This window comes from Pseudopipra pipra, chromosome 8, assembly GCF_036250125.1.
Source record: "Pseudopipra pipra isolate bDixPip1 chromosome 8, bDixPip1.hap1, whole genome shotgun sequence".
Classification (NCBI taxonomy): Eukaryota; Metazoa; Chordata; class Aves; order Passeriformes; family Pipridae; genus Pseudopipra; species Pseudopipra pipra.
In genome coordinates, this window is record NC_087556.1 from 3,932,386 (window position 1) to 3,949,103 (window position 16,718).

Consider the following 16,718-nt stretch of genomic DNA (forward strand, 5'->3'; position numbering starts at 1 on the left):
CTCCATTCTGGAGGTGCATGGAGCTTAGAGGGGCCAGAAAGCTCCCAGCAGAAAAGTTCACAGCCCTGCAGGTGAGAGAATAACCAGGGAGGCAGGGCAACCCAAGCAAAGGAAACACTGAGCTTTTGCCATAAAACCCACCCAAGCACACTGTGTGTCCAGGAATGAAGAAAGATGCTGGGGGTGTTATCATGCACCTCCTCCTCCTCTGGGAAGGAAGAGCATCACTAAACAGTCAAAGCTGGGGAAGAGTCTAACTTGCCAGCCAAGGACCTGGATTCACAAGCAGATAGGACCTGCTCAGAGGTTAGTTAGCACAGTCTAGCCCAGTTCCAAATAGAAATACACATTGATTTCTGCACTTTTCCTCTGCACTGTGAAGTCCACAGCTCCAAAAGGGCAATGTGCAGTGGGTCGGTCTCGTTAGAAAGCAGTGCTGTCCCATCAGCCCTGTGCTGAAAAGCCTCTGAGCAGAGGAGAGGACACTGTGGGACATGCCAGTGGCTGCTCCTCAGGGAGCTCACTACTTGGTTGATGCTTTTGCCCTCTCCTTAAAGGCCCCTTAAACCCTCAGGTTATGTTTCCTCTGACAGAGAAAGGCCCAGCTCTTTTGGTGAGGGCACCACATGAACCACGGGCAAGGCTTGAAGGTGGCTTGGGGGTGCTGGGACACGGTGCCATACCCCTTCCTGCCCTCCCCATCTAGGCAGTGCAGATGCGATGGAGTTTCCCCCTTCCTTACACAAACTTGGGATCTCCTTTCAGCCATTGCTTTTTTTTTTTGTATTGATTTTTAAAAGAGGGTACTGCAGCTTTAAAGAGCTTCCCAGACTTGCCTTTGTGACCGGAGGAGAGGGTGGGGTGGTGGCGGAGGTGGGGACCCAGAAGAATGAAATAAAGAGAAGTACAACAAAAAGAAGTTAAAAGTGTGAGTGACAAGTTTTCGGCAACAGGCTTCAGCCCCTGTGGGGTCGTTTGGGCGAAGAATGGCAACAAATGAACAAATGAGCTGGATTTTCATGCTTGGTGGACAGTGAATGAATAAGCATCTTTTAAAACCCTATCAGGAACTCTTTGGATTGTCATTATAGCTGGGAGGAGGGGGGGAAAGGCAGACTTTTGAAGGCTGATCATGTGAAAGAATCCCAATTCTTCGCCTTTTCTCTGCCGGCAAGCACGGCTACACAGAAACATGCGGCCAGTGCAGCCACAGCCAGGCATCCTGCCATGGCCCAGCACAGGAGCACTGCTGGGGGACACTGGGGTACCCCGATGCCCTTTGGAAGAGGCGAGAGGGTCTGCTCTGCTTGGAGGAGCCCCCTCTGGTTCCCAGTGGCATGGAGGGGACAGGCAGTGGTTTGCAGCCTCCTCCTCCGGGAAACCTGACTGCAATGTCAGAGGCAGACAATGTGAGAGGGCAGAAAGCAACTCACTTAAAGCCGTATTTAGAGCATAGAGTGGAGGCCTGAGGTCAAAGGAATTGCCCTGGGATTATGGGAATCACCCTCATTTTCTTGCCAGCTTTTAGACACAAGGGAGCCAGCCAGGAGCAAGGAGGAGGGGGATGAGGAAAGAACCTGGGTGTTTCCCCTTTCCTGGCCCTGACAATGAGCCTGGCCTCTCTGAGCCACTCAAATAATTTACAGCGTCTATTTTCAACTGTTTTTTGTCCTCGATCCCCCATTTTAACCTTGAGCAGAACAGAGCATTGGTGAGGAAGTTGCAGGAGACTCCGTGGCCAGAGTTTGCTGAATATCCCTACAGATGGAGTTCAGCATTAAAGTGCAGCCATGGAGGAGAGAGAAGGTCCAGAGGGAGACAGGTATATAAAGTCTCCTTATTTCTGTAATAAATGATTCTATTACATACTGAAAAAAATCATAGAATTGTAGAATTGTTAAGGTTGGAAACGACCTTTAAGATCATCAAGTCCAACCGATGTTTAGACGATCTTTTTCTCTAAACAGAGACCTAAAGCTGAATATTGGAGGCATGAAGACATCAGCTTGTAGTAAAAAGGGTTTCCCATGGCTGCAAAAATAAGAGTTGAGTTCACCTGGTGTGAGATTTCAGCAACCAAACCTGCCAGCGCCCGGGCTAAGTCGGTTTTCAACCTGTTGCCTGCAAGTATGTGAGGGCACAAGCCTGTGTCTCTGAAACGGTCGAGGTCCAGCAGCCACCTGTTTCTTCCACATCAAAAAGTCCAGAGGCCATTACAGCAGCCGTGGTTATAAAAGCCAGGCACTGGCGCTGGGACAGCCCCGTCAAGAGAAATGAGACCATCATGCACTAAACATAGAGAAAAGATAAATGGAAAAGGAGTCTTTCAGTCTTCATTATCAAGTTTCCATGGGTTTGCCAAAACCATAGCAACCAGTTCAAGCAATGATTAACCTAATAATGTGGAGGCAAAGAAAAAAAAAGTGCATTCAAGCCCCTAAAGAAGTCACTAGTTCTCTAGAGGTAGTAAATCTGCCTGCCTCCCCCCCCCCCCCCCCATCCACCCCCAACACACAGCTCTACGGCTGGAAGACCAGAAGCACCCTAAGTCTCCAGAGAAAAGAATCAGCAATGCAGTAAACCCCACTAAAGTGACCACTTTCTGAAAATCAGCTGTATAGACATCTTTGTGGAGTTCTGTAATACCTGCTCTTCACTGAGCCCTCGTGCTCTTCTTACTCCTTTTCTTGCCCATACCGATCCTGAGCTATCTTTTGCAATTTTTTGCAAAAATGCTACTTTTGCAGGTAAGTGAGTGTGTTGTGATCCACTTTGGTCCCACGGCATATGCAGATAGAGAGGGCAATATGACACCTCCTGCAGGGAGATATCAGAGGGGAACTGGACTAGCAGGGAAAACATTAAATGATTTTATCACCCAAATAATGACGGTGTTTCGCCTGTGGCCACACACAGAGACCTTGGGGCACTTTGCAGACTGTTAGAGTACGAAAACAATACACAATTCAGCCAGAAATGGGGGAAGGGGGAGGAATACTATTAGGTCTTTCATTCTGCCTATCTGATCTACGACACAGATAGATCACGTTCAGGACTATAACAGTACACACAGAGATAGGCATACACAGCCTTTTCTTAGTCCTCAACCTTGCCCCATGGCCTATGTTTCTCCAGCAAAGTGGGCACAGCTTCTCAAAGCAGTGAATAGGCAAAGCAAGGGGGTTCTGCATGGACGGACAGGTCCCAGGAGGCAGCAGAAAGAGCAGATCTCCAAAAAGCTGAAGTAAAAAGTGAGATCTGCTCACCTTGCTTGTCAGCACTGGCTGCCCTTGCTCCCTTCTCCCGGGTGCGTGAGACACCTGCAGCTCCTCCCCGTGGGACAGTTTGTTGACCGAGGCTGGATCAAGTGCACAAGTACAGGTCACTGCTTCTCCAAAATGCACCAAGCTCCATGTGTTTTCTGAGCTGCAAAGTGTCCTGTTAGCACTAGGGCCATGCCCTTTGCCGCAGGACTGGGCGATGTCCCCCAGAGCCCACCCGAATGCGCAGCACCCCACCGCCGGCCTGCCCCCAGGCTGACTCCAGCAGCTCCCAGGGGAGAGGCACCGAGAGGGGCTCCCCATCACGCCGCGCCGGGAAGGGCAGACCGCGAAGGCCGAGCCCCGTCGAGGGGAGCACAGCGCCTCGCCCCCGGCCCGGCCCTGCCCGCCGCCGCCTTCAGCACCATGGCCAGAGCTCGGTGCGGGCCGGGGCGCCGGGACCGCTCCGCGCATCGCTCTGTGCGCCCACCACCACCCAGCCCTCCCCGAGCCGGGGGTCTCCCCCACTCCAGCCCCGCTCCCGGGGAGGGGGATAGCGCGGAGGAAGGGGAAGGGGGGAAGGAGGGGGCGCCCCGCGATTGCCGCCCCATCGGCGGGGCGGGAGGTGGAGGAGCGGCGGGACAAGACCCCCGGGATGCCGGACCCAGTCAGGTTTCACTCTCGCCTCTTTTATTGCTGTAGGGGAGGGGGCGGTTGTTGTTGAAGGCGGGGGGGGGGACACTGTTTGTGCGTGCGTCGTTGTTTCCAGTAACCAAATTTCTTTTGTTCTACAAATTGCCTCAATAGCGTCTCTTTGCCGCGGGCAAACGGGCTCAGCGAAGAACAATTAGCATCACAATGGGCTTTTGGCCTCGCGGGCCGCTTTGTCTAGCGACGGCCGCCCCGCCGGGGCAGCGCAGAGAGGGGAGGCGGCCCGGCCGTAAATCTACCAGCTACAAATTGAGTCCCGGCAGGAGAGGGCCAGGAAGGGCTCGGGGGATTCATGCGGTTTCTCTTCTCGCCGTGCCGTGGGAGGTAGTGCCTTTCCCACCTCTGAGCTTTTAAGAGGCCTGACGCAGCCCCCGCCTCCCCGCTCCAGCCCCCTCTCAGGGCTGCAGGTTCCGTCGGCTGCCCCCGATCCCGCGCCTGCCCTGGCTAAACTCACCCCCCGGCAGGATGAGGTCGGCCTGTGAAGACGCTGCCCCGGGCACCCGCACCGCTCCAGGCGTTGGAGCTCTGTGCCCCGGGGACGTGCTCCAAACAGCCTCGCAGCCGGGCACACCTCACCTGGAGGCGATGGGACAGGACCGGCCGCAGCCCTGTGGGAAAGGGCACCTGCAAAGAGAGGCCGGGTTTAAATCCGCACTGGGCCCCGACGGGCACACGCTGGAGTGTACACAGGCACGCAGGGCCCCGCCGCGCCGCTCTCCATCGCCGCTGCTCCGGGCACACCGCCCAGGGCCCCGAGGAAGCCCCTGCAGGGCCGGCCCTGCCCTCCCTGGCGCGGGCTGCGCTCGATTGGGAAATCCCCAGAGAGCCCTCGGTGGAAAAAACACAGCGTTGCACAGGTCTGACCGCAACAGGCTTTATTTTTCCTCTTCTTCTTCTTCTTCAGAAAACCCAAAATACAGCCGCGGCTACGGACAGCTAGACCACCGCTGCTAAAAATACTCTTATATACAAAATACATATTTGTCACGAAATATAATCAATAAATACCGATAGCGACAAATTAATATAATTTACCGTTAACGAGTACAAAACCGTGATTTGTTTTTGTCCGCCCTCTCCCGCTGCGCTTTTCAGCCGAGCGGGACGGGACGGGGCGGGGGGAAGCGGGGCCACCGCCGCCCCCCGGCGCGCAGCGCGGGGAGCCCCCGCCCCGCCGGCCCTTTGAAGGCCACAAGCGGGGGGACAGCGGCCAGGCGGGGGGCTCACAGGAAGGCAGGGAAGGCGGCGGGGCCGCGGCGCAGGGCGGCGGGCGGTGGCGCGGCGGGGCAGGGCGAGTCCCAGGGCCCGGGGGAAGCGGTGGCGGGGGGTGGCGGCGGCGGGGTGGGCTCGGGCAGGCTCTGTTCGGCCAGACGGAGGCTCTGCGTGAGCGCCCAAATGTAGTTGTGGGCGAAGCGGAGCGTCTCGATCTTGGTGAGCTTGGCGTCGTCGGGGAAGGTGGGCAGGACGCTGCGGAGAGCGTCCAGGGCGGAGTTGAGGTGGTGCATGCGGTTCCTCTCCCGGTCGTTGGCCTTCATGCGCCGGCTCCTCTTCTGCTTGCTGAGCAGCCCTTCGTTCCGCGCCTTGCCGCGGCCCCGCCGCGCCTTCCCCTTCCTGCGGGCCGCGGCCTCCCGCGGGGCCAGGGCGGTGCGGGCCGGCGAGGCGTCCCGGCTGCCCGCGGAGCCCCCACCGGCCGCTGGGGTGGGGTCCTCCGCGCCGCCGAAATAGGGCTGCCCTTCGTCCGGCGAGCGGTCGCTCTGTGGGGCCATCCTGCGAAGCCAAACCTGCGCTGGCCGGCCCGGGAGAGCCCTCTCCCCCGCGGCTGTGCCTGCTGAGCCCGGCCGAGGCTGCAGGGCCAGGAGAGTGGCTCTGACTGCGCGCCCCGCGCCGCTCCCCCCTTCCCGCGGTCCCTCGAGTGCGGGCAGGAGAAGTTGCGCCGCCGGCACACGACTGCCGTTAAGCCCCTATATATAGGGCCAGCAGACAATGGGGATTTCCCGGCCGGGCGGCGTGTGCGCCCCCCCGCCCGCACCCACCCCTTGGCACGCTTTTATCTTATCAGCTCGACGGGAGCGTGCCGGGCTCGGCACCGCCCGCCGGCCCGGCCCCGCCACGCGAGACCCCGCCGGCTCCCACGCCGAGTAGTGCCGCGCCGGGGCCCCCCGCCCCTGCCCGCCCCCTCTCCCACAGGCCGGCCCCCGCCCCCCAGACCTCCCCCGGGCCGAGCCGCCGACCCCGCGCAGAGGGGCTGCACCGCAGCCGGGGCAGCCGCACGCTCCGGGTTCCGCAGGGATGTGTTGGGGGTCGGGGCGAGGTACAGGGCCCCGGCGCTGACAGGGCGCAGCCCAACACCCAACACTGCCCCAGGGTGGCAGGGGACGCACGGCCGGGCCAGGCAGGGGCCCCGCTGGTGCCGGCCGTGAGGGCCCCCTGGCCCCGTTCCGGCTCCGCTCCCCTCGGCACAGCCACAACCAGTTCCCGCGGCTCTGGCCCCGCGGCGCGCTCCCGAGACACCCCCTCTGACCCCTTACGGGAGCGAGTGGACCTCACCGCCTCCCGTCACGCCTCTCCTCGCCCCTGCAGCGCCGGGAACATCCCCGCTCCCCTCGCGCATCGACCGGCAGAGCTGCGGGCGCTGCCCTGCGGGCGGCGAGCGCCGGCACCGGAGGGGACGGGACGCCGTTCTCCAGCCCCCACCCGCTTCATGACTTTGCTCCCCCAGGGGAAACGAGGGCTGGGTCCCGTAGAGGAAGGGCCCTCCCGAGGCCTGAGGGCCCCCCCGCGCCTCCGGCCCCGCGCTGGGCCCGGGGGGAGCCGCGCTGGCCACGGGGCTCGGTGCGCAAACGTGCCGGGGACTTTTGCGCACCGGCTGAGGCCGGCGGCGGGGAGCGGCCCGGGGCCGGGGCACCTTTTCCCGGAGGAGGGCGAGGGGCCGGGAGCAGTGGGGCCGGGCTCCCCCTGCACGGCACGGTGCTCCCGGGGGTGCGGGCAGGGCAGCCGGGAGGGCGCAGCCCCGCCGGGGCGGGAGTCCCCCCGCTCCTTCACCAAAGCGGTGCGGCGGATCCCGGCCGGGGATCCTGGGGCCGGGAGCGGCCGGAGCGGCCCCATTGGGCCTCGGCGGGGCGGAGGACAGCTTCCCCAGCCCGGGCCGGTCCTCGGCCCCGAGGGGTGGCCTTGGCCGGCGCGGTGCGAGGCGGTGCGGGGCTGTGCGCGCTGCCTTTCCAGGAGCGCGGTGCGGCGGCGAGCAGCCTCGCTGGGAGGGCGGGGGAGCGGTGCCGAGGGGGGCCGGGCGCCCCTTCTCGAGGGGCGGCTCGGAGGGCAGCGGAGGATGAATAGGAAGGGCCCGGAGGGGCTGGGGGGGGTTTTTTGTGCCTGTGCAATTGGATGACAAAAAAATCTGGCGAGCGAGTTTCCAAGCCTCAGACTACCCACTTCAAACGTCCTTCAAACAAAAGCTGAAGAGGAAAAGAAAGCCCCACCTGGTACCGCTGTTTGCTAAAATAATAATAAATAGATTTCGTTTAATAAATAATTACAAGAGATTGTAAAGTGGAGTGCTTTGGGAAGCATTAATCATGGGGCTGGGGGCAGACATCACCTGCTGGCAAACAAGACAACTTTATTGTTAAATCACCTTCCCACCGCCACTTTCCGATAACTCCCTCCCGTTGCCACAAAGCCCGATCGGGGATGTTTACTCATAGTTAGCATAACAAGCACCATAATGCCACGAACCTGATAAAAACCTGCGGGGGCACCGCGGCGGGCTCCCGCTCACACCTGGCCGGGCCGCCCGGCGCAGAGCTGGCACCCAACGGCCCTTCCAGGAGGGGCCCTGCTGCCGTTTACATTGGCCTGGTTTATGCTGCTTTATAACAGGTTTACTGCAATCCCTATCTCTCGGCCCTATTTGTCTTATTTTATTGAAAACATATGGTAACCAGAGCGGCCCCGGCGCATCCCTCGCCTGCCAGGCGTCGGGGACGTTTGGCGAGCCGGGGCTCGGCCGCAGCCCGCCCGCCCGCCCGCCGGGGGCTGTTTGCTCTGGAGAGGGGAGGGCAGATAAGGCTGGGCCCGCTTCCGATCCTGGAGGTGACTGTAGGGTCGGGGGGCCGCCGGCCGCTCCGCGCTCTCCACCCACCCGGGGCCAGCGGTGCGCGCCCGCGGGGCCGGTGATGCGGAGGAGGCAGCGGCGGGCGCACGGTGGAGGCACCTGCCCCGGGGCCGCCCCGTCCGTCCCCCGCTGCCCCTGGCCGGGGCTGCTCAGGAGGTACCGTGATTTGCGGTGCCATATGTCGGGCGGGTCGGCGGAGCAGCTGCTGCCCCGGCCCTACCTACCCGGCGCATAATACCTGGGAGCCGCAGCCCCGCGTCCCCCTCTGAGAGGGCAGCGCGGCGGGGCCGGGCCCGCGCCACTGTTTTGTGACTTTATTGTGGCGCCCAACAGATGCACGCCGGCCCCTCCTGCCCCTCGCCCCGGTGCGAGCGCGCTGCTCGGGACACAAGGAGCACAGATGCCAGGCGCAAGGTGCACCAGATGCCCCCCTTTGTGAATTCAAACAATATTTCTCCCTTCTCCACCCCCCCCCCCCCCCGCCCCCGCCTCTTCCTATAAGAGCGAGAGGAGAAGGGGTGCAAAAATATATAAAGCACCAAACGAAGCAGGAGAGGGAAGGGGAGCCCTGGCAAGCGGCGGCTGGTGCGCGTCCCCAGGAGCCGCCTGACGGTGCGCACGACCGGGAGCGGCCCCGGGGAGGGAGGCGGACACGGGCAGGGGCCAGGAGTGCCCGCAGAGGCGCAAAGAGCCTCCTCGGGAAGTCATCCCTTACGTGGTGAGCGCTGAGCTGTGCACAACTGAGCACCGTCTGTCCCTTCGATGGGCAGCTGAGGGGTGAGAAGATCCAGATCGAGCCAGTGGGACAAGTCCTCAGCACTTGTAACCTCATCGTGCATCAAAATGTTCCTTGGGGCCACGATGATGCTCCAAAGGCTGGAGTACCTCTGCTATGGAGACAGGCTGAGAGAGCTGGGGTTGTTCAACCTGGAGAAGAGGAGGCTCTGGGGAAACTTCCAGTGCCTTAAGGGGCTCCAAGAGAGCTGGAGAGGGACTTGTGAGAAGGGCGTGGAATGACATGACAAGAGGGAATGGGTTCACACTGGCAGAGGGCAGGGTTAGATGGGATATTGGGAAGGAATTCTTCCCTGTGAGGTTGGGGAGGCCCTGGCACAGGTTGCTCAGAGAAGCTGTGGCTGCCCCATCCCTGGAAGTGTTCAAAGGTTGGATGGGGCTGTGAGCAACCTGGTTGAGCGAGTGGCATCTCTGTCCATGGCAGGGGAGGTTGGAACTAGATGATCTTTAGCATTTCAATCCAGTCCAAACCATTCTATGATTCTGTGCAAGGAGAAATAAGCCCTGGGGTCAGGGATGCTGTCACTGCACCAGAAGAGGAGAAGCCCTGATAGAAAGCCCAAGAGTTTTCAGTGTGCAATCCCACTCTACAGTAAACCTCTCTCCATGCTTATGTGTCCTTAAAACAGCCTGACAGGAAATGGCCTCATAAGGCTGCAAGAGCAGACAGCTGTTCTGACACTGAGACATTTTTGGTCAGAATCAACAATATTTAGCAATGCAAAAACCTGGGTTACCACTGGATAGGAGAGAGGAAAGGAACAGAAATACCATGGAGAGGAAAGGCAGGGAACAAATGCCAAGTAGAAAAGGGTCAGTTGGATGCTGGGCTGTGATGCCAACAGGTGGGTGCTGTGAAACCTGTACATTAAAGTATTTACTCAACTCTCCAAGCACCTGCCCAGGCAGAGAAAGACAGTCCTCACTTCTCTGGGAGCCAGTCTCTTCCCATCATTCCCAGCTCTGCCAGACTTGCTCTCCTCCCCATTTATGGCAATAGTTCCTTGCCCCAGCATGTCTCTCCTGCCAGAAAAAAAGGTTTCTCTTCTGCCCTGGTGACAGCCTGGGCAGATAGGATGGGTTACACATCTCCCTCACTTGGGTTTTCCAAGTGCTTTACTCTTTACACCAAGTTTCTGGTGAGATCTGGCTGAATCCACCACCACCACTACATTCCTCTGATGGCTGAATGAAACACATGCATTCAAGCCCAGAGGCCCATCAGCGGCTCCAGAGGCCCAAAGCAAGCCCGTAGCTGTGTATCTGCCTGCATGGAAATCTCAAAGAAGAATTGTAATCAGACATTTGCTGTCTCCACAGCTACAGTTGAACAGGAGGTAGTTTTCATGACAGGATTTCCCCAGCACTCAGACTTCATCAGCTGGCAGTGGTTGTCTTCAGCTACCAGTTGGACAACAGACTCAAGGCTTCATTATTCATTTGCACCAACTCTCCTTCAGCCGCCAATGAATAGTTACAGACCATGGATATGCTGAGCTCAGGCTGCCACCTTCCTGATCAGTGCTTCATTCCCATAAGGATAAAAATCTAACTTCTGGCATTTTGATGCAAGATGAGGTTATAAGCACTGGTCGTATTGGCTCTCTCTGAAACTCGTCAATCCCCAGCTGCTCATCAAACAGACAGATGGTGCTTCCTGACCTCCAAAAATGCTTTTTTCTCTGATTTAGAGGCCCCACCAGTCAGACTTCGAACACAGCAGAATGCACCAGAGAGCTGGCTTTTGAGAAGCAAAAAGAGTTGCTAAAAGCCAGGAGTTTGGAAGGAAATCCCCCCATCTGATCTGGAAAAAAGGGCAGAGGTGCCCTGATGGATTCACACAAAACTAACCCCTCTCCAGAGCTTCACTGAAGCCTTCAACATGAGACAGAGCAAGATGGGGGGGCTTAGACCCTTTCTTTGCCAGCTGAAGTTGGTGCCAGGTCACTGCCACCACTGGGAGATGTGCCCAGCGTGGTGCAGGGGTCACAGCTCAAGCCAAACCGCTGCTGGCAGGAGGGATGTGACTCAAAGCTATGGGGTGGGTATTTTGCCCGCTGGCCTCATGTACTTGCCAGTAACCAGTTCATGATCCTCCTGTCGCCATTCTCAGCTGTGCCATCCACACCTGGCAGCCTACAGTGCTGTGCTGACCACCCCACAGGGTTCAATGTGGTTGCAGCCCCCACACCAATCCCAGCAACACTCCATCCCCTCCCTGACCAGTCCTGTGCCAGCCTGGTCTCTTCCCATCTCCTCCCTTCTTTCAGCCTCAGGAAGCATCATCCCTTCCTCTGTCCCAGTCTTGCCATGCCCTCGCTCCCCTCCCCACATTTTTGTGCCCCTCTCCTGGCACACCTTGCACTGGTGTCCCTTCTAGGCAGCCTTGGTTCCTCATCCCAGATTTCCCCAGCTATCCCTGCCTATCTGCACAAACCCTCTCCCAGCTCTTCATCTAGCACGTGGCTTAATCTGCCAAATTCCTCACCTTTGAATTGGAGCTTTCTCCTGCCCTGCACTGCTGCAGTGGTGAGGAGAAGACAAGTTTATATCCATACAGGACCATTTTCTTCCTTGAGTCCAGGTGTATAATGAACCTGGGAAGCCCACAAACAGCACAGCCCCTCCTGCCAGCTCATGCCAGGACCCCTGCAAATGTGAGCAGCCAGCCTGACTTCTGTATCTCAATAAGAAATTATGTATTTGCAAAAAAAAAAAAAAAAAAGAAAAAAAAAGATATCGATGTATTTTCACACAAAGCACTGCAGTTGTGACCCAGAATTTTAGCTGCAGCCCAGCTCTGCAAGACAAGCTACCATCAACTTGTACATGTGATTTTGGTGAACCACAATCTAAACTCATGCCAAAAGGTTTCACTGGGAGAAGGGCAACAATCCCAAGGCAGGTAACAGCAGGAAAACCTCCAAGCACTCACTGCCCATGTGTAGCCAGAGCCTTGGAGCCATCTGGATGGTTCTGCCAGCCCCAGCTGCAGGGAGGGGAGCTCAGGACCATCCCTGCCCACAAAGCTGGTCTTGAGCACGAGCTGAGGGGGATGCTCCAGCCAATGTCACGAAGGGTCCCAGCAGCTTCCTGAGTTTTATCAGCAGCCTAATCATTTTCCTTCATTACTACACTTCTTCAATCCTATTATGGCTCCTCCAGGCTCCCAGCCCCAGCTATGCTTAGGAGCTCCAGGGTAGCGGCATTTCTGGGGGGTCTCTGGCTCCAGCAAGGCCCCCGTGCTCAGGGACACATTATCTGACATCTCATCATCTGACATCCCTTCCCTCCGAGCGCTACACCTCCCTCCCCCAGCTCTTCACCACAATACCCACCATTTTCCACCATCATTTAAGTTTCTGAAGTAATTTCTTTTTTCTTTTTTTGTCCTTTTTTTTTTTTTAAAAAAGAAGCAAACCATCTACCATATGTTCTCCCCTGAAAGGGGTAATTGTTAACAGATCATTAAAACACCGTGGCGAGTGCTCTGAGATTCCTTCCCTCAGTCTTACGCATTATCCAGTCTCTGTCACCCTTTCAATGCGGCTTTGAGGGCTCTGCTTTTCTAACTTCCTCCTCGGGGAGGGGGGGGAAAGAAGAGAGAAAGAGCCACTAAAATGACCCTCTTCACAGCTCTTCTCCTTGCTTTTCAATGTCTTTTTCGACACCCAGCAATAATTGGGGTGGGGGGCTGGCGTGCCGCCGCTGCTGTCACCAGGCTGGGGGTGGGCCACATCCTGCCCTGTTCACAAGGTGCCAGGGTCGGGATGGCAGGATGAGGCGTGACAGGGGTGCTGCAGGCACCCCGTGGGCACTGACAGCCTCTCCTTCCACTGCCGGGCAATGAGGCTGCTTGCCATGGGATGCTCAAACAGCACATCCCATCCATCCTGGTCCCTTTGTCCCTGCTCCTGGGATGGGGGCTGTGCAATGACCCCATGACACACACACGTATCCTGGGCTGAGATAGAGACTATTCCTGACAGAACTCATTTCCTCAGGTGGATCAGATGCTTTCTGCAGCACAAATACATTTTATATGGAAATAACCTAACAGCTGGCTGGGAACAGAATGAAGCCCAGACATGGAGCTGTCTTGGGGGCTTTGGATATTTCACCTCCCTTTTCTGAAGAACCAACACTATTTTAGGAAACGCCAAATTATGGGAAGCTGGGGACCACTTCTACCTGAGCCATGGTCTCAGCTGAGGGAAGCACAAGCACAGCACCAGCATCTGTCCCCTTTGCTGGGACAGGGACCTTCCCAGAGCTGTGCCCACATGCTTCCCAGCCCCATGTGCAGGGAGAGGGACCCTGGGAGGGCTCCTTGGATGAGCCAAGAGGACTCGCAGCTGCACAGTGCCTCACCACCAAGAGAAGGGCAAGGAGAAGACCCAAGAGAGGCAAAGGCACATCCCAACAGCAGCACTGCACGTGCCTAATTCCAATGTGAGGGTTGCCAAACTCACCATGAGCACCAGCAGCAGCGGTCTGGGGTTGAGGGTCACCTCCTACAGGCTTGTGATAGGAAAGATCGATCAAGGCTTTCAGAACTCACACTGAAGTTCCTTACCTGCATCTTCTCCCCTTCTGCCATGGATTTGGCCATCCCTCCAGAGGACCATGTTCCCTGACTCATCACAGCCTGTAGCCAAGCTTCAGGCATGGTTTGCACTGCTCCTCTGGCATAGCCACTTTTCCCAGCCCCAGCATGAGGCCCTTTGAATTTGTACTTACCCATCCCAGCCAAGGAGTGTGCTGCACAGCACCCAAGAGCACACAATACCCACTCTGGGAGAGATGGGGAGGAGTCAGCTGTCCCAGCCAGCAAAACCCAGTTATGTTTGAAAAAGCACAGAAAATTCCGAGTCCTGCACACAGATGTCTCCAAGAACCAATAGTCCACAGCAGCTCAGCAGCTCTGCCAGTGCCTGCATGTAGCTCCAGGGACCTCAGAGAACTCCTTCCTCATCTGACACCCCATTCTGTTTCCCCAGCACCCTCCAAACCCCTCAGGGAGTTGCTATGCTTATTTTCACCCAGGAAGCTGTAGCCTCAAGCTGGAATTGATGGTGCTGCTCCTGCTTTGCTCCAGCCAAGGGATCAGCCCTGCACGGATCCCACTGCACAGTCCCTGAGCATCCCTGGGAGCACTGTGGCAAGAGATGCTCAGCTGGTGCCAGGAGCTCCTTGTGCTTCCCCAGGCAAAACTTCCCATCCCAGAGGCCGTGGGGCTGACCCACAGAAAATGTCCAAGCAGGGCTGAGCACTGGGATGGGGCTGGGATCAGCAAACCAGTACCCAATGGGTACTGGGGGATGAGGTGGCGTTGCCCTGGTGTGCACATCCCAGGCAGATCAGCTCTTTTCCAGGATGGCGGCTTTCACCTCTTCATCAAGGACAAAACTTTCCATGGAAAAAAAGTACCTCCTTCAAAGAGCATCTTGGAAACAGGCTGGAAATGGCTCTCACTTTCTCGAGTGGATTTAACAGCTGCCTTTGCCAAGGGCTCTTCCTGCTGCTGTGGGGCCAGATGTAACCCCTTAGAGCTGCAGAGACACCCATCAGGCCAGGAGCTGAACTTCCCAAGCAGTACTTCTGTCCCAAGTGCAAAAAGAGATGGAGCTGCATCAGTTTTAAGCAGCACAATGGACTGAAAATCAATTTGACATCATAAACAGTAGCACTGCCCTCCCTCTCCAAAAAGGCACAGTCATCAAATGAGGATGTCAACCCAAAGCAACTTCACATGCCACTCATGTCCTTGGGGTCGGGCTGATCTCCCTGGCCCAGCAGAGCCCACAGGATCCCCATGACTGGGAGCACCTGCTCCCTGTGGTGGAACACCCACATTATTTCTTATCAAAATCAATTCCTGAACCCATACAAGAACATTTGAATGATTAGCTGGTGCAGAAATGTCAGGAACTCTGGGAAGTCCTAGTGAACAAAAGGGCTTTAGGAACACAAATCTGCAAATCAACTTTTAGCTAAATGTTTTTTAGACCTTAAATACTGACTTTTTTTCCCCATCGAGAGGAAATTAGCTCATCCCACCTCCGAGGCTGGTTTTCCAGGTGAAGCTATAACCAGCAGCTGTATCCCGAGTGTCCCTCACAAACAGATGATAATCTCTGCAGAAGTTCAGGGCTATGGAGGGATTCCCATGGAAGCTGTGCCGGCACAAAGGGGCTTCTTGAAGGAGGGCAGGGGAAAGGGCCAATGGAGGAAGCCTTGTGCTGTATGGATGCACTGAGCAGAGATTTAATTCCAGCGAGCAGGGACTTAACTCGTGTCTTGCGATATGACACATCCGCACCAGCAGAGGGAGAGCTGCTCGGCATTTCTCCTCCGGATCCGTGCTAATTAAAGGTTTTTATCATGTTCCAGCAGCAGCATATACAGCACATACTGTGCACGATGCTCCAGCCAGGTACCCCAAGTCTGTGCCTCTATGGCCTCTAGTTATTTGAAACAGAGGCAAACCTCTGTTTCTAGCTGAATGGTGATGGAAAGCAGGAGCACATGGATGATGAACCCCGGGAAGCTCACAGTTGTCAAGGTGCTTTAAAATTACACACATAAAAAAAAATCCATAGCTCTGGAATTTTGCAGAGTTGCCTCAGTCTTTTCAACAGCAGGCAAGGAGCACTTTTTAAAAATCAGGTTAAGGATGCATCTGTGAGGAGCAGCCCAGCCAGGAGGACAGGGATTGAATTAGATCAGCATTCTTCACCCATCAGCTGTCTGGAAAAGGCAGCTGAGCAGAGAACTGCTGCATCTCCCTCCAGCCACCTCCCAATAGGCATCATCCTTCCCTCTGGTCACTATGGGCCTGTGAAGCCAAGAGTTAATTTCCTCAAATCTGAGGGAATGGGAAAGGTCAAGCTTTTGAATCAACTTACTAAACTTCTTTGAATCAATTTATTAAACAAAATCATCCAGGTTGACTTCATGATTGTCAGGTAGACACCATTCCCATGCAAACACTGTGTATGAAAACTGGGGATGGCTGAAAATTCAGTGCAGCCCACAAATTTCCTTGCTAAAGGAGAATTGCTCTCTGGTATTCCCAAAAACTCTCCCGGTTTCATTTAAACCACCCAAAGTTTAACCATGCTTCCGTCACCTCCTGCTTTCCTGGACAGCTCGTATTTCAAGCCACCACAACATTTACAAGACACTAATAGTAATGAAAAAAAATTACTTCTGTCATCAAAGGAGAATTCCCACCTTCCCAGCTCACTCTCTACAACAAAGCAGTTTCAGCTTTAATTTTCCCATGTTTCTCCAGCAGTCTGCTCCGTCCTCCCAAGCTGCCCCTCCTTTTCCTCTTCCTCTCTTTGTACACAAACCTACCCCTTAAAACACACTTTGTTTCCTAACTTATCAAAGCACGTTATTCAAGACAGACCCCAGGAAGATTTAGGCAACAACGATATGGAGTAATTGAAATATGTAACAACCACGTGCAGGACCCGACGCTAGAGTGTGCTGTGTAGGAAATAACGCCGTGAGATCTCTCTCCCTAGAAACCAGCAGGAACACCAAAGAACTGGAGGAGTCCCTCCTGGCTCCTGGAAATGCATAAAGCTTCCTCAGAAATTCTTGGTGAAGGCAGAGAGCTAAACAGAAAACACTGAGTTTTGAAAAAAAGGAGAAAAAATGTCCAGGACAAGGAAATTAAAAAAAAAAAAACCCAACAACAACAAAAACAAACCAACAAAACAAACAACAACAACAAAACCAAAAACTAGCAAGGAGCATAATATCAGATATTGCTCTGTTTGTCTTAGTGGACTGTTCAGAAAAGCAGAGATTTAGATTGAGGATATAAA

General features: G+C 56.0%; 2 protein-coding genes across 2 annotated transcripts; both read right to left on the bottom strand.

The window, feature by feature from the left end:
- Window positions 1-5,062: 5,062 nt before the first annotated feature.
- NEUROG3 (neurogenin 3) lies at window positions 5,063-5,737 on the bottom strand. The gene has a single exon (XM_064663847.1). The coding sequence runs from the start codon at window positions 5,735-5,737 to the stop codon at window positions 5,195-5,197; it is 543 nt and encodes a 180-aa protein (XP_064519917.1). The 3' UTR covers window positions 5,063-5,194.
- A 758-nt stretch (window positions 5,738-6,495) lies between these two features.
- LOC135418427 (proline-rich protein 2-like) lies at window positions 6,496-8,260 on the bottom strand. Its single transcript, XM_064663835.1, has 3 exons — window positions 8,110-8,260; window positions 7,936-8,012; window positions 6,496-7,320 (listed from the first exon to the last, which is right to left on the bottom strand). Exons 1-3 carry the CDS (start codon window positions 8,258-8,260, stop codon window positions 6,496-6,498), a joined length of 1,053 nt encoding a protein of 350 aa, XP_064519905.1.
- Between the last annotated feature and the right edge of the window lie 8,458 nt (window positions 8,261-16,718).

Excerpts from the sequence above, each read along its gene's own strand:
- NEUROG3 (XM_064663847.1), bottom strand. The coding sequence starts at position 5,737 with ATGGCCCCACAGAGCGACCGCTCGCCGGACGAAGGGCAGCCCTATTTC.
- LOC135418427 (XM_064663835.1), bottom strand. The coding sequence starts at position 8,260 with ATGGCACCGCAAATCACGGTACCTCCTGAGCAGCCCCGGCCAGGGGCA. Across the intron at positions 8,013-8,109 it reads GCGCGCACCGCTGGCCCCGG|AGCAAACAGCCCCCGGCGGG; the intron begins GTGGGTGGAGAG and ends TCCCCTCTCCAG. Across the intron at positions 7,321-7,935 it reads ACGTCCCCGACGCCTGGCAG|CCCCTCCGGGCCCTTCCTAT; the intron begins GCGAGGGATGCG and ends AACCCCCCCCAG.